At 38.2% G+C, this 18,935-nt stretch overlaps 1 protein-coding gene across 4 annotated transcripts in view; it reads right to left on the reverse strand.

The window, feature by feature from the left end:
• tbc1d32 (TBC1 domain family, member 32) overlaps positions 1–18,935 on the reverse strand; it is a 228,770-nt gene that overhangs the window by 84,108 nt on the left and 125,727 nt on the right. For all 4 annotated transcript variants that reach the window (XR_007247581.2, XM_048531424.2, XM_048531423.2 and 1 more), the window contains 3 exons: positions 17,660–17,782; positions 17,452–17,560; positions 3,097–3,190 (listed from right to left, as the gene is read on the reverse strand). Coding sequence is in view for 3 of the 4 variants with exons in the window: in XM_048531424.2 (XP_048387381.2) it covers positions 3,097–3,190; positions 17,452–17,560; positions 17,660–17,782 (326 nt within the window). In the remaining variant the exon portion in view is untranslated. The remainder of the gene's footprint in view (positions 1–3,096; positions 3,191–17,451; positions 17,561–17,659; positions 17,783–18,935) is intronic.

Genomic DNA, 18,935 nt, shown 5'->3' on the forward strand with positions numbered 1-18,935 from the left:
ACAAGTCAGGATTATACAGCCCTATCCACTACAGTAAAATAGCTGCAGGTTTTAAACTTATGAAGTTTTTTGATAGAATGGATAATGAAAAGATGTTTTGCTTGTGGGAGACACAATGACACAAAAGATTATGAGGAGAGAACTAAGGAGTACTTTTTAAAATCAGAAGTGAGACAGCATGTAATACTTTACGTTGGAGTAACTGAGGCAGAAATTATTGGAATAATTTAAAAGAAAAGCAGTTAAGTGCTGTCGATGAAAGGTTATGTGGAGGATTGGAAAGGAATCAAATGTACTTTAGCAAAGCGTTCTTGTGGGTGATTGATTGAATGGCCTCAATGTGCTACAAGATTCTATGCTCTTCCTCTGTCATCTGTTCCCATTTTCATGATTTGCCTTAGCAAAATTAAAACATATTAGTTTCTACTAATATCTTTCTCAAACTTTCCACAGTGAAAAATATTGCTCAAGTGCTTGTCAAACATTCAACAGTGGACAAGAGTAAATTTCCACAAAATTAAATATTGTAAAAACAGTCTTTTCAGCACCTGCCACAAAGTTTGCCTCCTAGCCACTGACTCCCTCACAACTACTTTTGGAAATTCGGATCCCTTCAGAACTGATTTTTTCCTGTTACTTTGTGTATAGCTTATGACCTGATGAAATGGCTGCTACAGCAGTTACTTCTCTCCTCTAAACGTAAATATTTTTTCAGACAATGACAAAAGGCAAGTTACAGATAATAGTTTTGAAGTTAGCAGACCAGTGATGTCTGTTGCTCAAGTTGTTCGGGAAAAACAGAACGGCTTATTTATAGAAAAATGAAAACTGACCTTATGATGGGATAGGCAAAAGGGGACAATGATTATTAGACATGTAATTGATACAATGATGATGGCCAGCCCCCACAGTTGGATATAACAATAAATACTCAGAGTCAGAAGGCAATCCTTGTCTGGTGGCAGCATTCACAACGCAGCTGTCGTCCTCAGATGAGGATGGACCTCAAGAGGAGAAAGATCAGGCAAAGAGTTCACCAACATTTCATCAAGACAGCAGGATGTTGCCTTACAACCTTGGGATTGACACACTACCAACCTCCTGTCTCTCTGCTCATGTACCATCCTCAAATGTCGCACATCATTTTTTAAATCTTACATGCTAAATCATTTCTAAACTGTTGCTTGATAAATTTAACCAATCACCTGAAAATTTCTCACAAATGACTGACTACATATATTATGTAAGTATGATCACAAAACCAAAATTATAACTTGCACGTATTCTAAATGAAGAGATCCGGTCCATTGTTGTGTGTGAATTTGGACATATTGGGGTTCAGGCTGGATATTTTCGTAAGTATGGTCCCAAAACGCTAAAATCTAAAACTGCCTGAGACTGAACCAATGGTTTGAAAACTTGGCATTATACTTGATCTTGAGATCAGTGCGTAACCAAAGATCTTAAATTCCACTTATTTCTAAATCCATATCATTTTCTGACAACACCATTATACCAGTTTATCTGCTATCAAAATCCTTAAATTTTAAATTTTGTCTGGTACAATGCAAACTTGTATTACAATTCTTTTGAAATTTGGCTTAGCTCTGATAAACTTTCCTGCTAAATCAGGAGTGAAAAATTTCAGACAAATGCAGTTAATATTTTTATACATGATCCCACTCTATAATGTCAGGGTACTTGGATACAGCGAAATATTCACAGGTTAAAAACAAGGCAAAAGCCTTAAATCTACTTTTTCTCACCTAACACTGATGAGTTTCTGCTCATTTGAAAAATAAAAAGTTGTTTGAATTAGCAAGAATCATTGGTCCAAATACATGTCAATCCCTCCCTCATGCTCATTACCTAACATAATCAACACTATGTGCTTTAGATTTCTGGATGTTGTCCTGAGATGGATATCAGAGCTCAAGAGGATAGGTCCAATATTGTGATCAGTTTAGGCTTTAACACTCAGTTAATCATGTTGGGAAATGTATTTTAGCAGGTTTTAAATCCCAAAGAAATGAAAAGACATTCCAACAGAAAACAAGTGAGAAATATAAGGTGATATATAAATAAATAATGGAAATCAAAAGACTAACTAATAAAACCAAAAGAAAATGGAAATAACTAATTTAAAATATAATTTTCATGTAAACGTATTGTATTGACATAACAATAATAATAGTTATTGATTGATGCCTCAGTGGTTAGCACTGCTGCCTGACAGTGCCAGGGACCCAGGTTCAATTCCAACCTCGGGCGACTGTCTGTGTGGAGTTTGTATGTTCTCCATGCATCTGTGTGGGTTTCCTCCAGGTGCTCTGGTTTCCTCCCACGGTCCAAAGGGGTGCAGGCTAGGTGGGTTGGCTATGCTAAATTGCCCGTGGTATTCTGGGATGAGCAGATTCGGTGGGTTATGGGGGATGGATCTGGGTCCGGGCAGGATGCTGTAAGGTGCGGAGTGGACTTGTTGGGTTGAAGGGCCTGTTTCCACAATATAGGGACTCTATGTAACATCCTGGCAGCGCTGTTATTTTCATGCTAGGTAAGGCTTTTAGTATCAATGCAAGTGATCTGACGACTTGCGTGGAAACAACTCTACCACTACCCTTAGGATTTTTGTTATTGTTCTACTGCTATAGACTGTTATATAACTGAAGTATGCCACAACAGTGAATTCCAGGCTTGGCCGCTCCAGCCAATTTACTCCATCGTCAGTAATCTATGAGACCTAATTCTAGTCTTCAATAACACAGGAAAACTATAATACTTAGAAAAAGTATGAAAGAATGCCATGTACAATCCTTAGTTGAACAGATGAACCTGTTGCCATCACATGAAACATTACAAAGCAGAAATGGCATTGGCAACTAATGAGATAACAAGGTGTAGAGCTGGATGAACACAGCAGGCCAAGCAGCACCATCTGAAGGAGGGTCTAGGCCCGAAACGTCAGCTTTCCTGCTCCTATGATGTTGTTTGGCTTGCTGTGTTCGTCCAGCTCGACACCTTATTACCTCAGATTCTCCAACATCTGCAGTTCCTACTATCTCTTAGCAACTAATGAATTGGTTTGTGGAATCTGACCTTGTTTGACTGAAGGTTTTTTCAATGGTTCTCGGAGGTAACACTCTGGCAAAGGATAAGAGGAAAATAGTGGCCAATGATATGGGTCATTTCCCTGCAAAGACAGAATAATGTATAATTGTAAGACAGGTGTAAATCAATTTTTCAATATATTATGAAGTACAACTTATATACTTATTGATTTTTTTGCACTGTGTTGAGTTTTGGATTTTTTTTTTCAGGGTGCACTGCAATTTTAATGCATTGTATTGCAACACCACCAAATTGAAAAAAAAAACAGGATGATAGATACCATTTTCCATCTCTGTGAATGGAAAATGCGAACATAACTACCCATGCAGGCATCATTCTTAGATTGTACTGATGTCTATGCATAAGATGTTGAAGCCCAGAGGGAAAATAACTACTGTAATTTCAGCAGGATTACTAATATTTCTCTATGACAGTAATTTCCTCATCCTTTGTGTACCGTTGACAGCTAATAGAAGCATGTAGCACACAAAGGAAACACTACAGCAAATCCTACACTCTGAGCATACTGATGAGTATTGTCACAAAATGGGACTCAGTTTGTCTGAATTTTTTTTTGAAAAAGACTACTGCAGAAAGATTATGGATTACATCCATCATAAATTTCGCATTGCTCAAATTCTTCAATATTTTACAATGCAGTATCTGTTATGATGATGTAATTTTAATTACAATATAGTGAATTTAAATAATTGTAAATTGTCATTATTGATCATTAATCGTTTGAAGATCACAATAGTATTTCTGAAACAAATGAAAAATATACACTCATGGATCTTTAAACAATACTAAATTCCATTTTTCTTCCTATAAATTTGCAACCTTAAAATTCATCATAAAGATTACATTATAAAAGCTGAAAAGGTGCCTTATTAGGAAAAAGACTTCAGTTAGTGACTGTGACAACATATCAGAAAAATTTCTACAACATTGAGTTTTAAGTAACATTAAATCTTCAAAAATCTTTGAACTGCTTATTTAACCATGTGGAAATTAAATCATGCAGAAATTAAACCATGCTTATAATCAATAAAATCCTAAATAGTAACAATTAAGGAAACTTAAAAACAAAGTACTTTAGATAATTTATAACAAGACTTGGAGATGGGGCACTTCAGTGACATCATCTGTTCGAACAGTGTCTTTCTCAGTTTGAATAAATTCTGTAACATCTCTCTCTGACACTGCTAAACATTCAAACTGAAATGAGTGTGGACAGTTTAATCAAATTCCCAGTGAATGGAAATTTGTAACTCATAATCTCCCCAACGTGGGACTTACTGGCATTAATTCGACAATACTGCTTGATAAGGCAAGAAGTTAATACATTCATGACCTATCTGTGTAATCCATGATTAATGAAGTTGTGCGTGGGCTATGTCAGTCTGCTCGTGAGCTGAATATTTTCTATTCAATAGCTCTCTAATGGATATTCTACTTTTAACAGTAAAATAATAACAAAACAGCTTACTTTAAAACTATTTTCTGGGATGTGACAACAATAACAAAAACACATACAGCCTTAAGCTTAGGCAGTAAATGTTCAGGGGCTACTCTAAAGGGAAGACTGCAGTGGGAGTTATGTACTAAACACTGCTTGTTAAATTTAAATCTGGCATTTAGATTTGAGATGCAGGAGCATGGGTGGTAACTGCTTGCTTCAAATATTTCAGCTTTGTGAATATGCAATGGAAATGTATTAGCTCTGATCTCACTAGTCTGCAGGTGTGTTCAAGGTGATGGCTTTGTGTGTATGGAATTTGTGTCAGATATTTTTAAAACATTCAGAAACATTGAATATAGTTGTAGGGGCTGGTCATTCAGCCCTGCAAACCTGCTCCAAATTCCAATTTAGTACCCTGTTCCTGCTTTCTCCTCATACTCTTTGACCGCTTTAGCCATAAAAACTATATCTAACAGCTTCTTGGAAACATTTAACGTTTTGGCTTCAACTGCTTTCTCTGGCAAAGAATTCCGCAGGTTCAGCACTCCCTGGGTTAAGAAATTTCTCCACATCTCAGTCATAAATTACTTACTCCCCATCTTTAAACTTTGATCCTTGATATGGACTTCCCAATCATTGAGAACATCCTTACTGTGTTTACCCTGTCTAGTCCTGTTAGAGTTTTATTGTTTTTTGTGAGATAGAACATAGAACATAGAACAGTACAGCACAGAACAGGCCCTTCAGCCCACAATGTTGTGCCGACCATTGATCCTCATGGATGCACCCTCAAATTTCTGTGACCATATGCATGTCCAGCAGTCTCTTAAATGACCCCAATGACCTTGCTTCCACAACTGCTGCTGGCAACGCATTCCATGCTCTCACAACTCTCTGCGTAAAGAACCTGCCTCTGACATCCCCTCTATACTTTCCACCAACCAGCTTAAAACTATGACCCCTCGTGCTAGCCATTTCTGCCCTGGGAAATAGTCTCTGGCTATCGACTCTATCTATGCCTCTCATTATCTTGTATACCTCAATTAGGTCCCCTCTCCTCCTCCTTTTCTCCAATGAAAAGAGACCGAGCTCAGTCAACCTCTCTTCATAAGATAAGCCCTCCAGTCCAGGCAGCATCCTGGTAAACCTCCTCTGAACCCTCTCCAAAGCATCCACATCTTTCCTATAATAGGGCGCCCAGAACTGGACGCAGTATTCCAAGTGCGGCCTAACCAAAGTTTTATAGAGCTGCAACAAGATCTCACGACTCTTAAACTCAATCCCCCTGTTAATGAAAGCCAAAACACCATATGCTTTCTTAACAACCCTGTCCACTTGGGTGGCCATTTTAAGGGATCTATGTATCTGCACACCAAGATCCCTCTGTTCCTCCACGCTGCCAAGAATCCTATCCTTAATCCTGTACTCAGCTTTCAAATTCGACCTTCCAAAATGCATCACCTCGCATTTATCCAGGTTGAACTCCATCTGCCACCTCTCAGCCCATCTCTGCATCCTGTCAATGTCCCGCTGCAGCCTACAACAGCCCTCTACACTGTCAACGACACCTCCGACCTTTGTGTCGTCTGCAAACTTGCTGACCCATCCTTCAATTCCCTCGTCCAAGTCATTAATAAAAATTACAAACAGTAGAGGCCCAAGGACAGAGCCCTGTGGAACCCCACTCACCACTGACTTCCAGGCAGAATATTTTCCTTCTACTACCACTCGCTGTCTTCTGTTGGCCAGCCAATTCTGTATCCAAGCTGCTAAGTTCCCCTGTATCCCATTCCTCCTGACCTTCTGAATGAGCCTTCCATGGGGAACCTTATCAAATGCCTTACTGATCTTCCCTCATTCTTCTAAACACTAGTGAACATAGTCCTGATCAATTCCATCTCTCCTCATATGCCAGTCTGGTTTAAAACAAAAAATCTACAGATGCTAGAAATGCAAAACAAAATCAGAATTTGCTGGAGAAACTCACCAGATCAGGCAGTATCTGTGGAGAGAAAGCAGGGTTAACAGTTTGGGTCCAGTAACCCCTCTTCAGAGCTTCAGTCTTGATAAACCTTTGTTTCACTCTCTCCATAGCCAGAACAACCCTCTTCCGATAAGGGGACTAAATCGTACACAGTACCCCAGCTGTGGGTTCACCAAGGTCATGTACAACTGCAGTAAGACATCTCACCTACTGTACTTGAATCCGCTCATTATGAAGCGCAACATATCATTTGCCTTTTTGACCTGCATGCTTACTTTCAGCGAATGGTGTATGAGGACATCCAGGTCATGTTGCACCTTCCCTTTGTCAATTGTTATTCAGGTAATAGTCTGCTTTCCTGTTTTTGCTACCAAAGCAGATAACTTCACATTTAAACATATCATACTTCATCTACTATGCACTTGCCCACTCACTCAACTTGTTCAAATCATACTGAGGTGTCTCTGCATCTTCCTCACATTTCAGGCTCCCACCCAGCTGTAGTGTTAACTAACGTGCTTTGTCTTCAGCCAATTTAAATACTGCAGCATCTGGAAATTAATGTTTTCCTTTCATCTTGTGGCTTTAAGTTTAATCACATTGATCTTCTTGACATTACTGATGTATTCTTCTAATCCTGCTTCTAAATATCCTATACATCAACTCAAATTACAAAAGATAATGTTATTACGTAACTGCATCACCAAATGGAGGAGATATTGAGAATGAGGAAGTAGCTTGTGAAAATCAAAACTTAGCTTTTACTGGGAGCCCTCCAATAACAGGAGACGCAATGCTAAAGTTTGGGATTATCATCTGCAAAATATGACAGAGTACAATTATGCCAGGCTGTTGTTTGACTCATTTGTGGGACATGTCTATCAAAGCTGCAATGTCAGCAAGGAGGATTTTGCAGGCTCAATGGTGCTGGCATTGCTGTTGTTATTTCCCATGCCTAGGTTAAAGCCTGGTATTCAATTGGATTTCATTCCTTGCTTTCAACTTCATAGCAATTTTGATATTACCGAGTTGTTTAAGAGCCAACTATACGGCTGTGAATTTGGAATCATATGTAGGTAAATCAGATTTCCTTCCCTAAAGGACACTAATGAATCAGAAGGGCTTTATAGTAACTGACAATAATTATAGGATGTCATTAGTCTAACTTTTAATTCCAGATTTTACTGAATTCAAATTTGATCATGGTAGGATTAGAAATTCAGCCTAAGGCTACAGAGAAACTGGGCTAAAGGTCTGGGGAAGAAGAAAATTCTATGCATGGCCAAAGCCAGGGCAAGAAGCTGAAGAATCTACAGTTGGCAGGTTTTAAAGAATATTGAAGGACACGTTTAGTCAAAAGGTAATGGAAAGAACCATATATAGAGTCCCACAGCAGAGAAAGATCCTTCAGCTCACAACATTTATGCCAATCAACAAACACCAAACCTGCTATTTCTAATTGCTACCGAAAGAATAACTGGAATATTAAGGAAAATTCAAGTAGTTCTGGAAATGTATATGGAAATTTACAGGTAAAATTTGTTTTTGCTTAAAAAGAGTGACACAGCTCTATTAGCTGGTTACTCAGATTTCTTTCTCGAGTGCCAGTGGTCCCTAACAGAATTGTAATGGTGCAAGTTGAACTCTTAGCAACTTTGAATACAGGCCACAGTACCATTAACATTACATTATCACATTCCACATATCATGTGAGTGGGCATGCTAGAGCTACTCCTTACTAAGAAAATTGCAATGAAGTACATCCAAAGTACCTATATATGACCAAACATGTTATCACAAAACAGCATGCTTTGCCCTCCAATTTCCATTTGCAAACCGCTCAGCCCAAGAGATGTCCTCAAAACAAAAGTTATTAACATTCACTTTGACTGAGCTTGGGAGACATCTATTGAATATCTATTAAGACTAAAAGACATAGGAGCAGACGTTGTTCATTCAATAAAATACTATGTTCAGGATATTCTTTGGAATATTTATGAAGTACACTAATTGCTTAGTGGCGCACATCTTAAACATTGCTAGAAACAAACATAGAATTGAAGATTTCATCCTGCACTCAGAATTGAAACATAAGAAAACTAACTTTAGGTAAGTAAAAATAATTTATATGCTATGAGAAAAGGGCATCGAGAAGAGAAGAAGGTGCTGAGAAGAGATGCTTCGGGAACAATTAACTGAATTAATTGACTGGTTACATTCAGATCAAGTCAGTCAACTGATTGTTCACGACACTGCTGTCGAATGCAGCAGGAATTGGTTGCATCTTCAGCCATTTCTTCAGTGGAAAAGGTGCAATGTACTATTATAATATAATGTATGGAATGAACCACTAGAGATGGCATGGAGGCAGGTATAGTTACAACATTTAAAAGGCATGTCGATGATATATGAATAGGAAGGGTTTAGACAGATATTGGCCAAATGCGACTGGATTAATTTAGGATATCTGATCAGCATGGACGAATTGGAACAAACGGTATATTTCTGTGCTGTACAGCTCTATGACTCTATAACTCTTTTGCCAACAGAAAACAAGGCTGAATGTGTGAACAAATGCCAATTCTAATCTGTGAATGATCACCCTGACCAATAATCTTAAGTTTATTTCTGATGCAATTTTTAGCACAGTCAAGATGAATTAGAAATTGACGTCTAGGATGATACTAGGATGTTGCCTGGTATGGAGGGAAGGTCTTACGAGGAAAGGCTGAGGGGCTTGAGGCTGTTTTCGTTAGAGAGAAGGTTGAGAGGTGACTTCATTGAGACACATAAAATAATCAGAGGGTTAGATAGGGTGGATAGGGAGAGCCTTTTTCCTAGGATGGCGACAGCGAGCACGAGGGGGCATAGCTTTAAATTGAGAGGTGAAAGATATAGGACAGATGTCAGAGGTAGTTTCTTTACTCAGAGTAGTAAGGGAATGGAACGCTTTGCCTGCAACGGTAGTAGATTCGGCAACTTTAAGTACATTTAAGTCATCATTGGACAAGCATATGGACGTACATGGAATAGTGTAGGATAGATGGGTTTCAGATTGGTCGGCACAACGTCGAGGGCCGAAGGGCCTGTACTGTGCTGTAATGTTCTATGTTCTATGTCTGATAGCAGAATCTAATACTGGACACCAAATTCTAAGTTTCGCCAACCCAAGCTTTTTGAGCATGGTTAACATGCTTTTTGCTGAGGATAGTCAATGTAGACAGTTGAAAGGTCGGCTAGTTGTTGGGATGCACAACCTATATACTTAGCATCATATCAAAGCTGAAATCCATATATAACATTCTGCGTACCACAAAAATACATAATGTCCTTTTGCCTTGAAGGCAGCATCTTGTTAGCGGAGAACGTTATTTGTGTGTTTACTGCAAAGTAGTAGTATGTAATAATAAGCTTCAGTTGTTGCTCAAAGTTGAGACACCTTCCCTTTCCAGGGTAATCGGAGGGTAGGCATTATCATGAAGGGTAATTTTGAAATGCCTTAGGGGCGGCATGGTGTCTCAGTGGTTGGCACTGCAGCCTCACAGCAGCAGGGACCCATGTTCAATTCCAGCCTCTGGTGATTATCTGCGCAGAGTTTGCACATTCTCCCAGTGTCTGCATGGGTTTCCTCCGGATGCTCCAGTTTCCTCCTACAGTCCAAAGATGTGCATGCTAGGTGGATCAGCCATGCTAAATTGCCCGTAGTGTTCAGGGGTGTGTGGGTGATAGGGGGATGGGTCTGGGTGCGATGCTCCGGGGGGCCGTGTGGGCTTGTTGGGCCGAAGGGCCTGTTCCCACACAGTAGGGAATCTAATCTGATCTTATCTCAGCCTCATGCTTGCATGGCAAGCAGCTAGCTAGGGCCTTATTCACAAGGTTGCCGATTTGGCTGATCTTGCAGTGTGTGGAACTATAGGAACCTCAAGTATATAGTGACCAGTGAATGTTGGAATAAAAGTAGTTGAAAAACCCCTGCAGATTGCTCAACTAGCATGTCAAGGCAAGAAAGTTGATTTGACGATTTCATTTCAAAAGTGAACTCGAGCATAGGACAGTGCCTACTAAGATATGTAAGGAAATTCTTACTTGTAGCTTGAAATTCAAATACAACAGAACTTAATATTTATGTGCTGAAAGATGCAAGGGGTAGAATATTAGGCGTCATTCTATAGATGAAATACTTCTCGCGAAGTCAATTAAAATCACAGGAAAAATCTCCATTGATGGTAGACATATGTAGCACAAAGGAAGGTCACAGTAGAGGTCAATCATCTCAGCCCGAGATATCATTGTACAGGGTCTTCAAGGTAGATACATTTAATCAGCTTGTTCACACATGTAATGGACACATCTGAGCCAGATGCAATCTCTGGCTCAGAGGGGAGAGATACTACCAATGTGCCACAGAAGCCAAAAAGATCCTCTGTGTAGGTATTTTCTCATCAACCTATCAAGCAATATTATCATTCACCTCTGGAACAGGTTGGACTTGAACTTGGGCCTTCTAGCTCAGAGACTGGGACAATACCTGTGTGCCACAAGAGTCCCTCACAAATACTTCATTCCAACAGCTACTTTTAAATAGACAGCACCCAAGGCTAGAACTGAAATCACAACAGGCAAGCCACTATCAAACCTGCTGCACTGCAAACCCAACATTCCCATTACCTGCTGTGGTCAATGAGCCAATCCACTAGAGATGTGTAAATAAGTACATACTAGGGCTCCAAGATAATAAAATGTGAGGCTGGATGAACACAGCAGGCCAAGCAGCATCTCAGGAGCACAAAAGCTGACGTACTAGGGCTCCACTGCTTAGTGTAATGTACAACTTCAGCTGCCTGACTGCATACAGTTACCATAAGGCTAGCTATGAATTCCATTTTTTTTTATTGAATGCAAATTTCACTATCTGCCGTAGCCACACTTAACCCATGTCTTCAGAACTTTGGCCTGGGCTCTACATTACACCACTGAAGGAGGGTGGTAAGTTTCAAACACAAGGCAGTATTGTTTCAGCCCATTATCATTGCAGATATTTTTGATCGTGTTCAGACATGTTATGACACACATCTGGAGCAAGTGGGGCTTGAGCCTAGGTCTTCTGGTTCAGAGATCTGGACATTGTTCATTAGGAGATATCTTGTCATTACTTCATCGTGACTGGGTCAAAATCCTGGAACTTCCTGCTGAAACAGGAATGTTGATGTACCTATATCAGCTGGACCTCAGCAGTTTAGGAAAGAAGTTCACCAACACTTTCAAGGTCAATTAGGGATGAGCAACAAATATCGGCCTTCCCATCACTTGTTTTATTTTTTTATGTGATTTGAGTGACAGAAGTTTTCAGCACTGAGATTTATAGATTTATTAAATAGAGATATCAAAGAATATTGATCAAAGGTGAATAACTGGAGGTGATCAGTTATCATCATCTGATAAAATGACAGCAGGCTTGACAGATGAAATTGATATGATCAACAACACTATAATGTATGCAGGAGCACACATTCTTATATGTATGTGTGTGTGTCTTGGGAGTGTGCTGGGCAGTGCATACATAATCCTTAACAACACGCATGACATTAATGCTGTGTTATGGTCTGCTAGACCTCAAGTGTCTTTAGGTAATTTAAAGGCTGCAGCTAACAAGGTGACAAAGTATTTTTTGACGTTAGGCATTCACTAAGGTCCTAAATGCCCTGTAATCCTTGACATGCTAGGAACTACAGCAAGTTAAAGTGCAAAAGTTTTCTGCTAAAAGCTCCAAATGAATAATTAACTTATGGATTAGATCACAAGATTATGCCATGAGTGAGATTCAATAAAAATCTGTTAATCTTAGACTTGCTTTTAAACACATTCTCAAAAACTGGAAACCCAATTTCTAAGCTTCTGTGTGAGCTCCATTTTCTTCAAACCAACAATCCAGTCTTGAAAATTTCTTGTCTCTGTTTTTATAAATTAGTTTGTTTCGCTGCATTGTTCGCTCCTTTTTCTTATTGCTTCCTGTCACCATCTTCACTAAAACCTGCCTCATTTTTTAAAAAAAATACCAGTACTTTACTTTATTTCCCCAAAGTTAATCAATTTTTGGGGTAATTATCTTGGTTTTGCTGCAGTTGCCCTTCAATGTTTACCCATTTAAATATGCATGTTTTATCCGTGTTCATTATTAAGATTACTCTGATTTTTTAAAATCTTGTTTGTTAGTAACTGTATTGTATCTGCATATTCACCTTCACTGCAATTCTTTGTGTGATGGAATTGCCTATTTTTAAAAGTCCTCTTGGAATTTGTATTTTTCATTTTCCTTGACATCCACTTTAAACGCAATACGGTTACTGTGCTTTTCTTTTCCGGGAGCAACATTAAGTTATGTTTTTAATACTTATACAATTGAAAAAAGGTGGGAAGTCTGCTGTGAATATAATGTATTAGTATTTTCAAAAAGCCTTTGTTAAGTTAATTTAATATAGACTCATGACTAAGATCAGAACATAGAGGGTAAGGAAACATGTTGCATCAGTATTACTCTGACTCCAATTTCTGCACTAGTACATAATTGGATCATGAGAGCAAACACCCATAAAAGGCAGCAAATCACTTACAGGAATAAGAATGACAGACCCTTAAACAAAAACATCACACTGGAGCAAAAGAGGCTGCATACATTATCCGCACAATTCTCCTGAATTAAGTCAGACCAGATAGAATATTGTATGCTGCCACAATAACAACTTCTTTAGTGAAACATTCAAAAGTATCATGGTAGGTGTTGCAAAATGTGGAATAACAATGAAAGGAACTTCTGACACTGACTGCGTTATGATAGGCACAGGTTTCAGAAAATGCCTGAGTCAAATGATTAAATGTCCCAGGTCAGGGTTTAGAATTGGAGACGCTGGCAGAAGTAGGATGTGGCAAGGTCATTTCAGAACCATTCATTGTGGGCATTGACCTGGTGCGCACAAATAACGTTGCTATGAGACATCATGTAAATAAGCAATATAAATGTCAAGGGCAGAACCATGGGGAATGTCAAACATGACTGTGAAAGTACAGAAATTGAAGCCAGTGCAGCAACTGCTGATTAACTGAGGGCTGATTGGAATGAATTCAAGATAAATCACTGCTACAGAAGTAGTCTACTATTGGAAAGAAGACTGAGCTTAATGAATGTATCAAAACACAAGGAAAATGGTAATCCAAAGATGTTCTTGATCACTTTGACCATTCTCGGTACAGAATACAGAGTGGAACTCAAACAAAATTACAAAATGGATTTGGCCTTAAAGTGGTACAACGGGCAAGAGCTACAATGACAGTAAAAAATTCAATGAAAGCAGACTTGCAGGGATCAATGCAGTTGATGGAAGGCAACAAAAGATTTTTTTTTAAATGGTGATTTCAACAGTTTTGTGATAGTTGGAAGCAATGTCAATTGTCACAACTGGGAGGTTTATAAGACCGTTGTGTTCTGGAACTGTCTTTCATTGGGGCCAGAATGAAGGGAAACTTGTGTGCTGTTCACAAGTTTTCCTGGTAACAGAACTGGGTGACATGGCTTTTAAATATATAAGAAATTACTCAGTTATTTTGCTGGAAAGGCAGTGCAAGTTGTTGCGTATAAACCGTGACATTCATATATATGTATACTTTAATATCATTTATTGTAAGCTTTGTCTTGTTTTTTTTTTAGGTGAATAACATGCGGGTTCTTTTGTTCTTGAATTTAATAATTAACTTATAATAGTATTGAAGCCACGGTGATTCCTTTTAAAACAGGTTTTTGAGGCTTAGCTTTAGAACTAATGGGTTTTTGCACACACCAATTTTTTTTAAAAAAATTTACCTTAGACTGTTTTGTGACCCAGCAAAATAAATAATATGGCCTCAAAATTAGTTAGAGATTTCCGGAGCTTGTTATTTAAGGGGCACCCTCAGCTTAAAGTGAGTTTTCACCTAATTTTACTTTTTAAGTTTTGAGCAGTCCTGAGAAGTCCTTGGATAAAGTTGGCTGTACATACCAGTGATTCTGAGAAGGAATTATTACCTTGGAATAAAGAGTTAGTGTTCATCCCAGAGTTGAAGTATTGGGCTAAAACCCTGAAGAGGTGAGTATGTTAATGATCATGTTTCTAATAACTCCAGTATCTGCAGCTCTAATCCATCAATTAAAGTCACTCATGACATACATCTATCGAGGTGCTAGAGACAGGAACACAGGTGTGTATACTGTATGATTAATGTTTTTGGATAATAAACAAGGAGTGTTTTTAGGGACTGTACCAGGGTGTGTTTTTGGTACTGTTCAAAAGCTGTTGCTTTTTCTTTTCAATCTATAAAGCAGTTGTGGGATTAAGAGGATTATACTTCTGTTGTGTACCTTAAAAAAAGATCATTGAAGTTGTTTTACTAGTAGATAGTTAGAAGTAGCAGTAAATAATTCCCCAGATTCACTAGCATTCTGAGAGAAGAAGGAAAGAAACATGAATTGCTAACTCATAACTCTAGAACTTAAACATACACAAAAAGTGACAAGACAAGGCACAAGTATTATAAATAGTGAAGGGTTAAAAAAAAAGTCAGAGTAACATCAAGAAGCACAGTTCTAGCACCGGTCTGGATCACAGACATTGATGAGTTTTTATTCAGTCCTCTTTCAACTCCTTTTAATTCTTTGCGAATAACATGCGGTTGTGGATTCACAATTGTCAGTTTTTCAGTTTCCAGTTCAGGATTCACCGTTTTAATTTCTCTGAAGGTGTTTTATTTCCCTTTCTCTTTCATAAAGAATTTTGATAGAGAACAACTTGTGGAGAAGGGCAGTACCAATCTACTAGGGTTTTTCTTTCTCTGCACAGAAGGAAGGGAGAAAGAGATGGGTGTTTTCTTTTCGCAGGCTGGATGTTTCTACTATAATCACCTTCCCAAGAAGGTGCTTGTTAATCAGCTGAGCCTTCCTGAGGCGACAACAACTGTCTCAAAGGAGCTGAGAATGTCAGTTATAAGTAATCATACTTGAAGTCTCAGATTTAATTACAAAATATTAGTGCATTGAGGGCTCAAAGATAGCTAAGTATTCCTACCTGGTTACAAGGCCTATGTGACTTAGGTTGCTATGGTGATATGTTTTGAGAGGGCTACGGTTTCTATGGCATATGTGAAACTCTGACAGGCAGTCTGTCAGGATGCTTGATAGGGTTGCCCATGATGAGTACCAAAATGACCGTTGGCCACCTATGGTTAATGCAGAACATGGCAGACAGTAGTCAAAGCATGCAGGAAAATATTTGCTTAACACAGTCTCTGCAAGTAAAGCAACTGTAACTCTGTTTAAACCAGGTTACTTAAATGAGATGGAATGTGCAGGTGCAATTGTTCATTTAGATAAGAACATTTCACTCTAATTAGTTGTTTCTTTTGAATTATTTAATTAATCTGATACAACATTAAGAGTAGGTTTTAGTTAAAATTCCTCAGATAATCATAGGCATAGATTCAAAAGTAGTTATAGATCTACATATATACAAAAAAAGTTACTGAAAGCATTAGAGGAAGAGATTTAAATCGGTTTCAGCACCCCCTCATCATTACAGGGAGGAATGAATAGAGATTAGGAGACATTGGAACATGATTGAATGAACACATTAAGAAACACAACTTGTTAGCTGAAGAATTCAAACATTAGGTGTAACCACAAAGCTTTGTTGGAGCTATCAAAAGTCAATATTCTTTGTATTCCCTGCAGTAAGAAATTTAGAACATTGCTGAAATGATAGGCAAGTATCCACGTAATTGGCAGTTAATGCAGTGCAGGTGGCAAATTTTACTTGAATACAGTATCCATTGTGAAAAGCCTCAAGAAGGGGGAGAGAGAGTCTGGAAAACATCATGTAGGACCAGGGGTGGACCAGAAGCCTGTCCATCCCTTTTTCATTTTGCTGAAGCAAAACGTATAAGATGCTGTACCAGGGAGGAATTACAGAGGCATAGCTCGGCTCCGATGACCAATTGTAATCAAGGGGGCGTGTACACACTTAGTTTAAACTGATAAGTTAAAACATTCTGAAGCTTTTCGTGTGCCTTTTTCCTGTGTTGTAATTGACAGGTAAATTGCAATCAAGGTCACCTGAATCCACCCTGCAACCCAGACTGTCATTGAAAATGAGATCTAACAATGTCCGCACTCAGATTGAAAAGTCCAAATTCATAGCTGTTTGAAATAAGGCTGGAAGATTTGTTCAGCTTGTACCAGAAATGGAAATCACTAGGTTAAAAAAACCCTTACCATGAAAGGCAGTTCTGGAATTAAAAGGTACAAGGCTGGGAAAGGAATGGTACCGTTGGAAGATGAGCAACACTTTGGACTGTACCTGGGAAAATCAAATTACTACTTAAGAAACAGTATAAAGAATACCTGTGCAATGTGTTTTTAGTGGTGTTAAAAATAGATGAAAGTTTGCTATGTATTTTAAATTACAAGTGAACCACAAAAATATTATTTAGTCAATACTATTTTGTTAAAGTAAAAATCTTAGAATTTGAAACCTTGTTGTGTCTCCAGCTATATTTTTAAAGTTTGAATGACTTTTAGAATAATATCATTAATCTCTAGGGCTATCTTAACATGATAGAAAAATAACTACTCATTATGTCTTATAGATTTGAGAGAGCGTAGGTGTGTGTCATCAAGTTGAATATTACAGGGGCTAGATGTAGGGGAGTTCAATCAGACAGAAGAGACAATACAAGAGGAAGAAGGTAGCAAATACTGTCAATGATGGAGTTAAGAAAACCAATGAACTTGCCAGTGTGGTCAATAAACATGCAAACACATCACTTCATATGAAATGAAAGGACGGTCCAAAATAAGTAAAATAATTTGTCTAACCTTTTGCAAAACTCTTGGAGGCAACACACGTTCTGATGGCCCCCCAATCAGATTCATGCGGACAAGTATATGATTCCTCTCTACCGAGAGGCCATCAATTATGAAATCTCTGAAACAGACAGTACTATAATTACTTCTGGAAAAAAATGTTACATTTTAAAACATGCAACAATCAAATAATACACCAAGGAGATTATGACTTCCTTACCCTGGATTTTCTAAGCTTTCTCTAACATTTTCTTTCTGTGCATTCAAGAGAATTTCTGATACATGGTACTGGGATTCCAAAAGTAAAACAATATCCAGGTTGCAGCACATAACAGTCAGTAACCTAGGAACACAAATATAGAAATTGATCAATAATAATCAAGAAACAGTTTGCTTATTTAATACAAATGCATGATCAATGGATTGGATAAAACTCCATACAGATGAAGAAAAAAATTAGATGGAAAAAAATCATACAAGAGAAAGAGCTTTGCGAAGTGAAGGGCACTGTGACTGTTTAATTATCACCATCATTTGTTTGTTCATGAGAAACTTGCCTTTGCACTGAAATTTTCAAAATGTGCTTGAAACATCATTCATTAGGAATGCCAAATTGTTCAATTTACCTTGTGGTAAATTAGATAAAATAAAACCCTCCACTGATATCATTATGCAACTAGGTTTCAAACAAATGCTTCTTTGCATGAACATGCTGAATCAGGGTGACAAAAATGAATTGTTAGTTAATTTTTTTTCACAGTTATAAACACAACACAGGGATTATATCAGTTATACCCTTAAGTGCCTGAAGTTCTAGTGAGATTCTTGTTAAGGTTACAAGAAAGATCAAAATAGAAATAATCTAGCCTGACAGGGCATTTAAAAGATTAATGGCTGCTTTAAAATATTCATGTCTGTCTTTGGCCTGTGTTACAAAATTTTTGTTGCAGAAAAGACTCTCACTTGGGTTTCCCATGTACCACATTCTCTTTGTGAGCACCATTTTATGAATAGAACCAAAATTATCCTAATCTATTATTCTTAATTGGTTAAAAGAAAGAGACTGGAGGGAAGAAAAATCATTTTCTGAGCATAAACATTAACAAGAAGATGTGTAACATATCTCAAACGCACTATAATGTTGAACAAATGGCCTTGGAAACTTAATGATAACCTGTGAAAAAAATCAAAGATGGGACTCAAAACTGAGGAAAAGTCACCACCATTATCTTAAAATATGGTTTACTGCAAGTTAGAAAATAATGCATGGTTTGCGTGAAGGAGCACACAACATGACAAGTACAGAATTTATGAGGAACTGCTCCTTTAATCACAGATTCTGTCTTGCCTATCAGTACTACTCTCCCTCCCACCTATGCTGCTCCCTAACACAGAAAAATGAGGCAGGGCCGGACGACCTGATGAGAGGAACTTGAGTAGATACTGTGGCTGGTCCCACTGCACAGTGCAAGAGATTTTCAATTGTGCTGACTCCA

Source organism: Stegostoma tigrinum, chromosome 4, assembly GCF_030684315.1.
Source record: "Stegostoma tigrinum isolate sSteTig4 chromosome 4, sSteTig4.hap1, whole genome shotgun sequence".
NCBI lineage: Eukaryota > Metazoa > Chordata > Chondrichthyes > Orectolobiformes > Stegostomatidae > Stegostoma > Stegostoma tigrinum.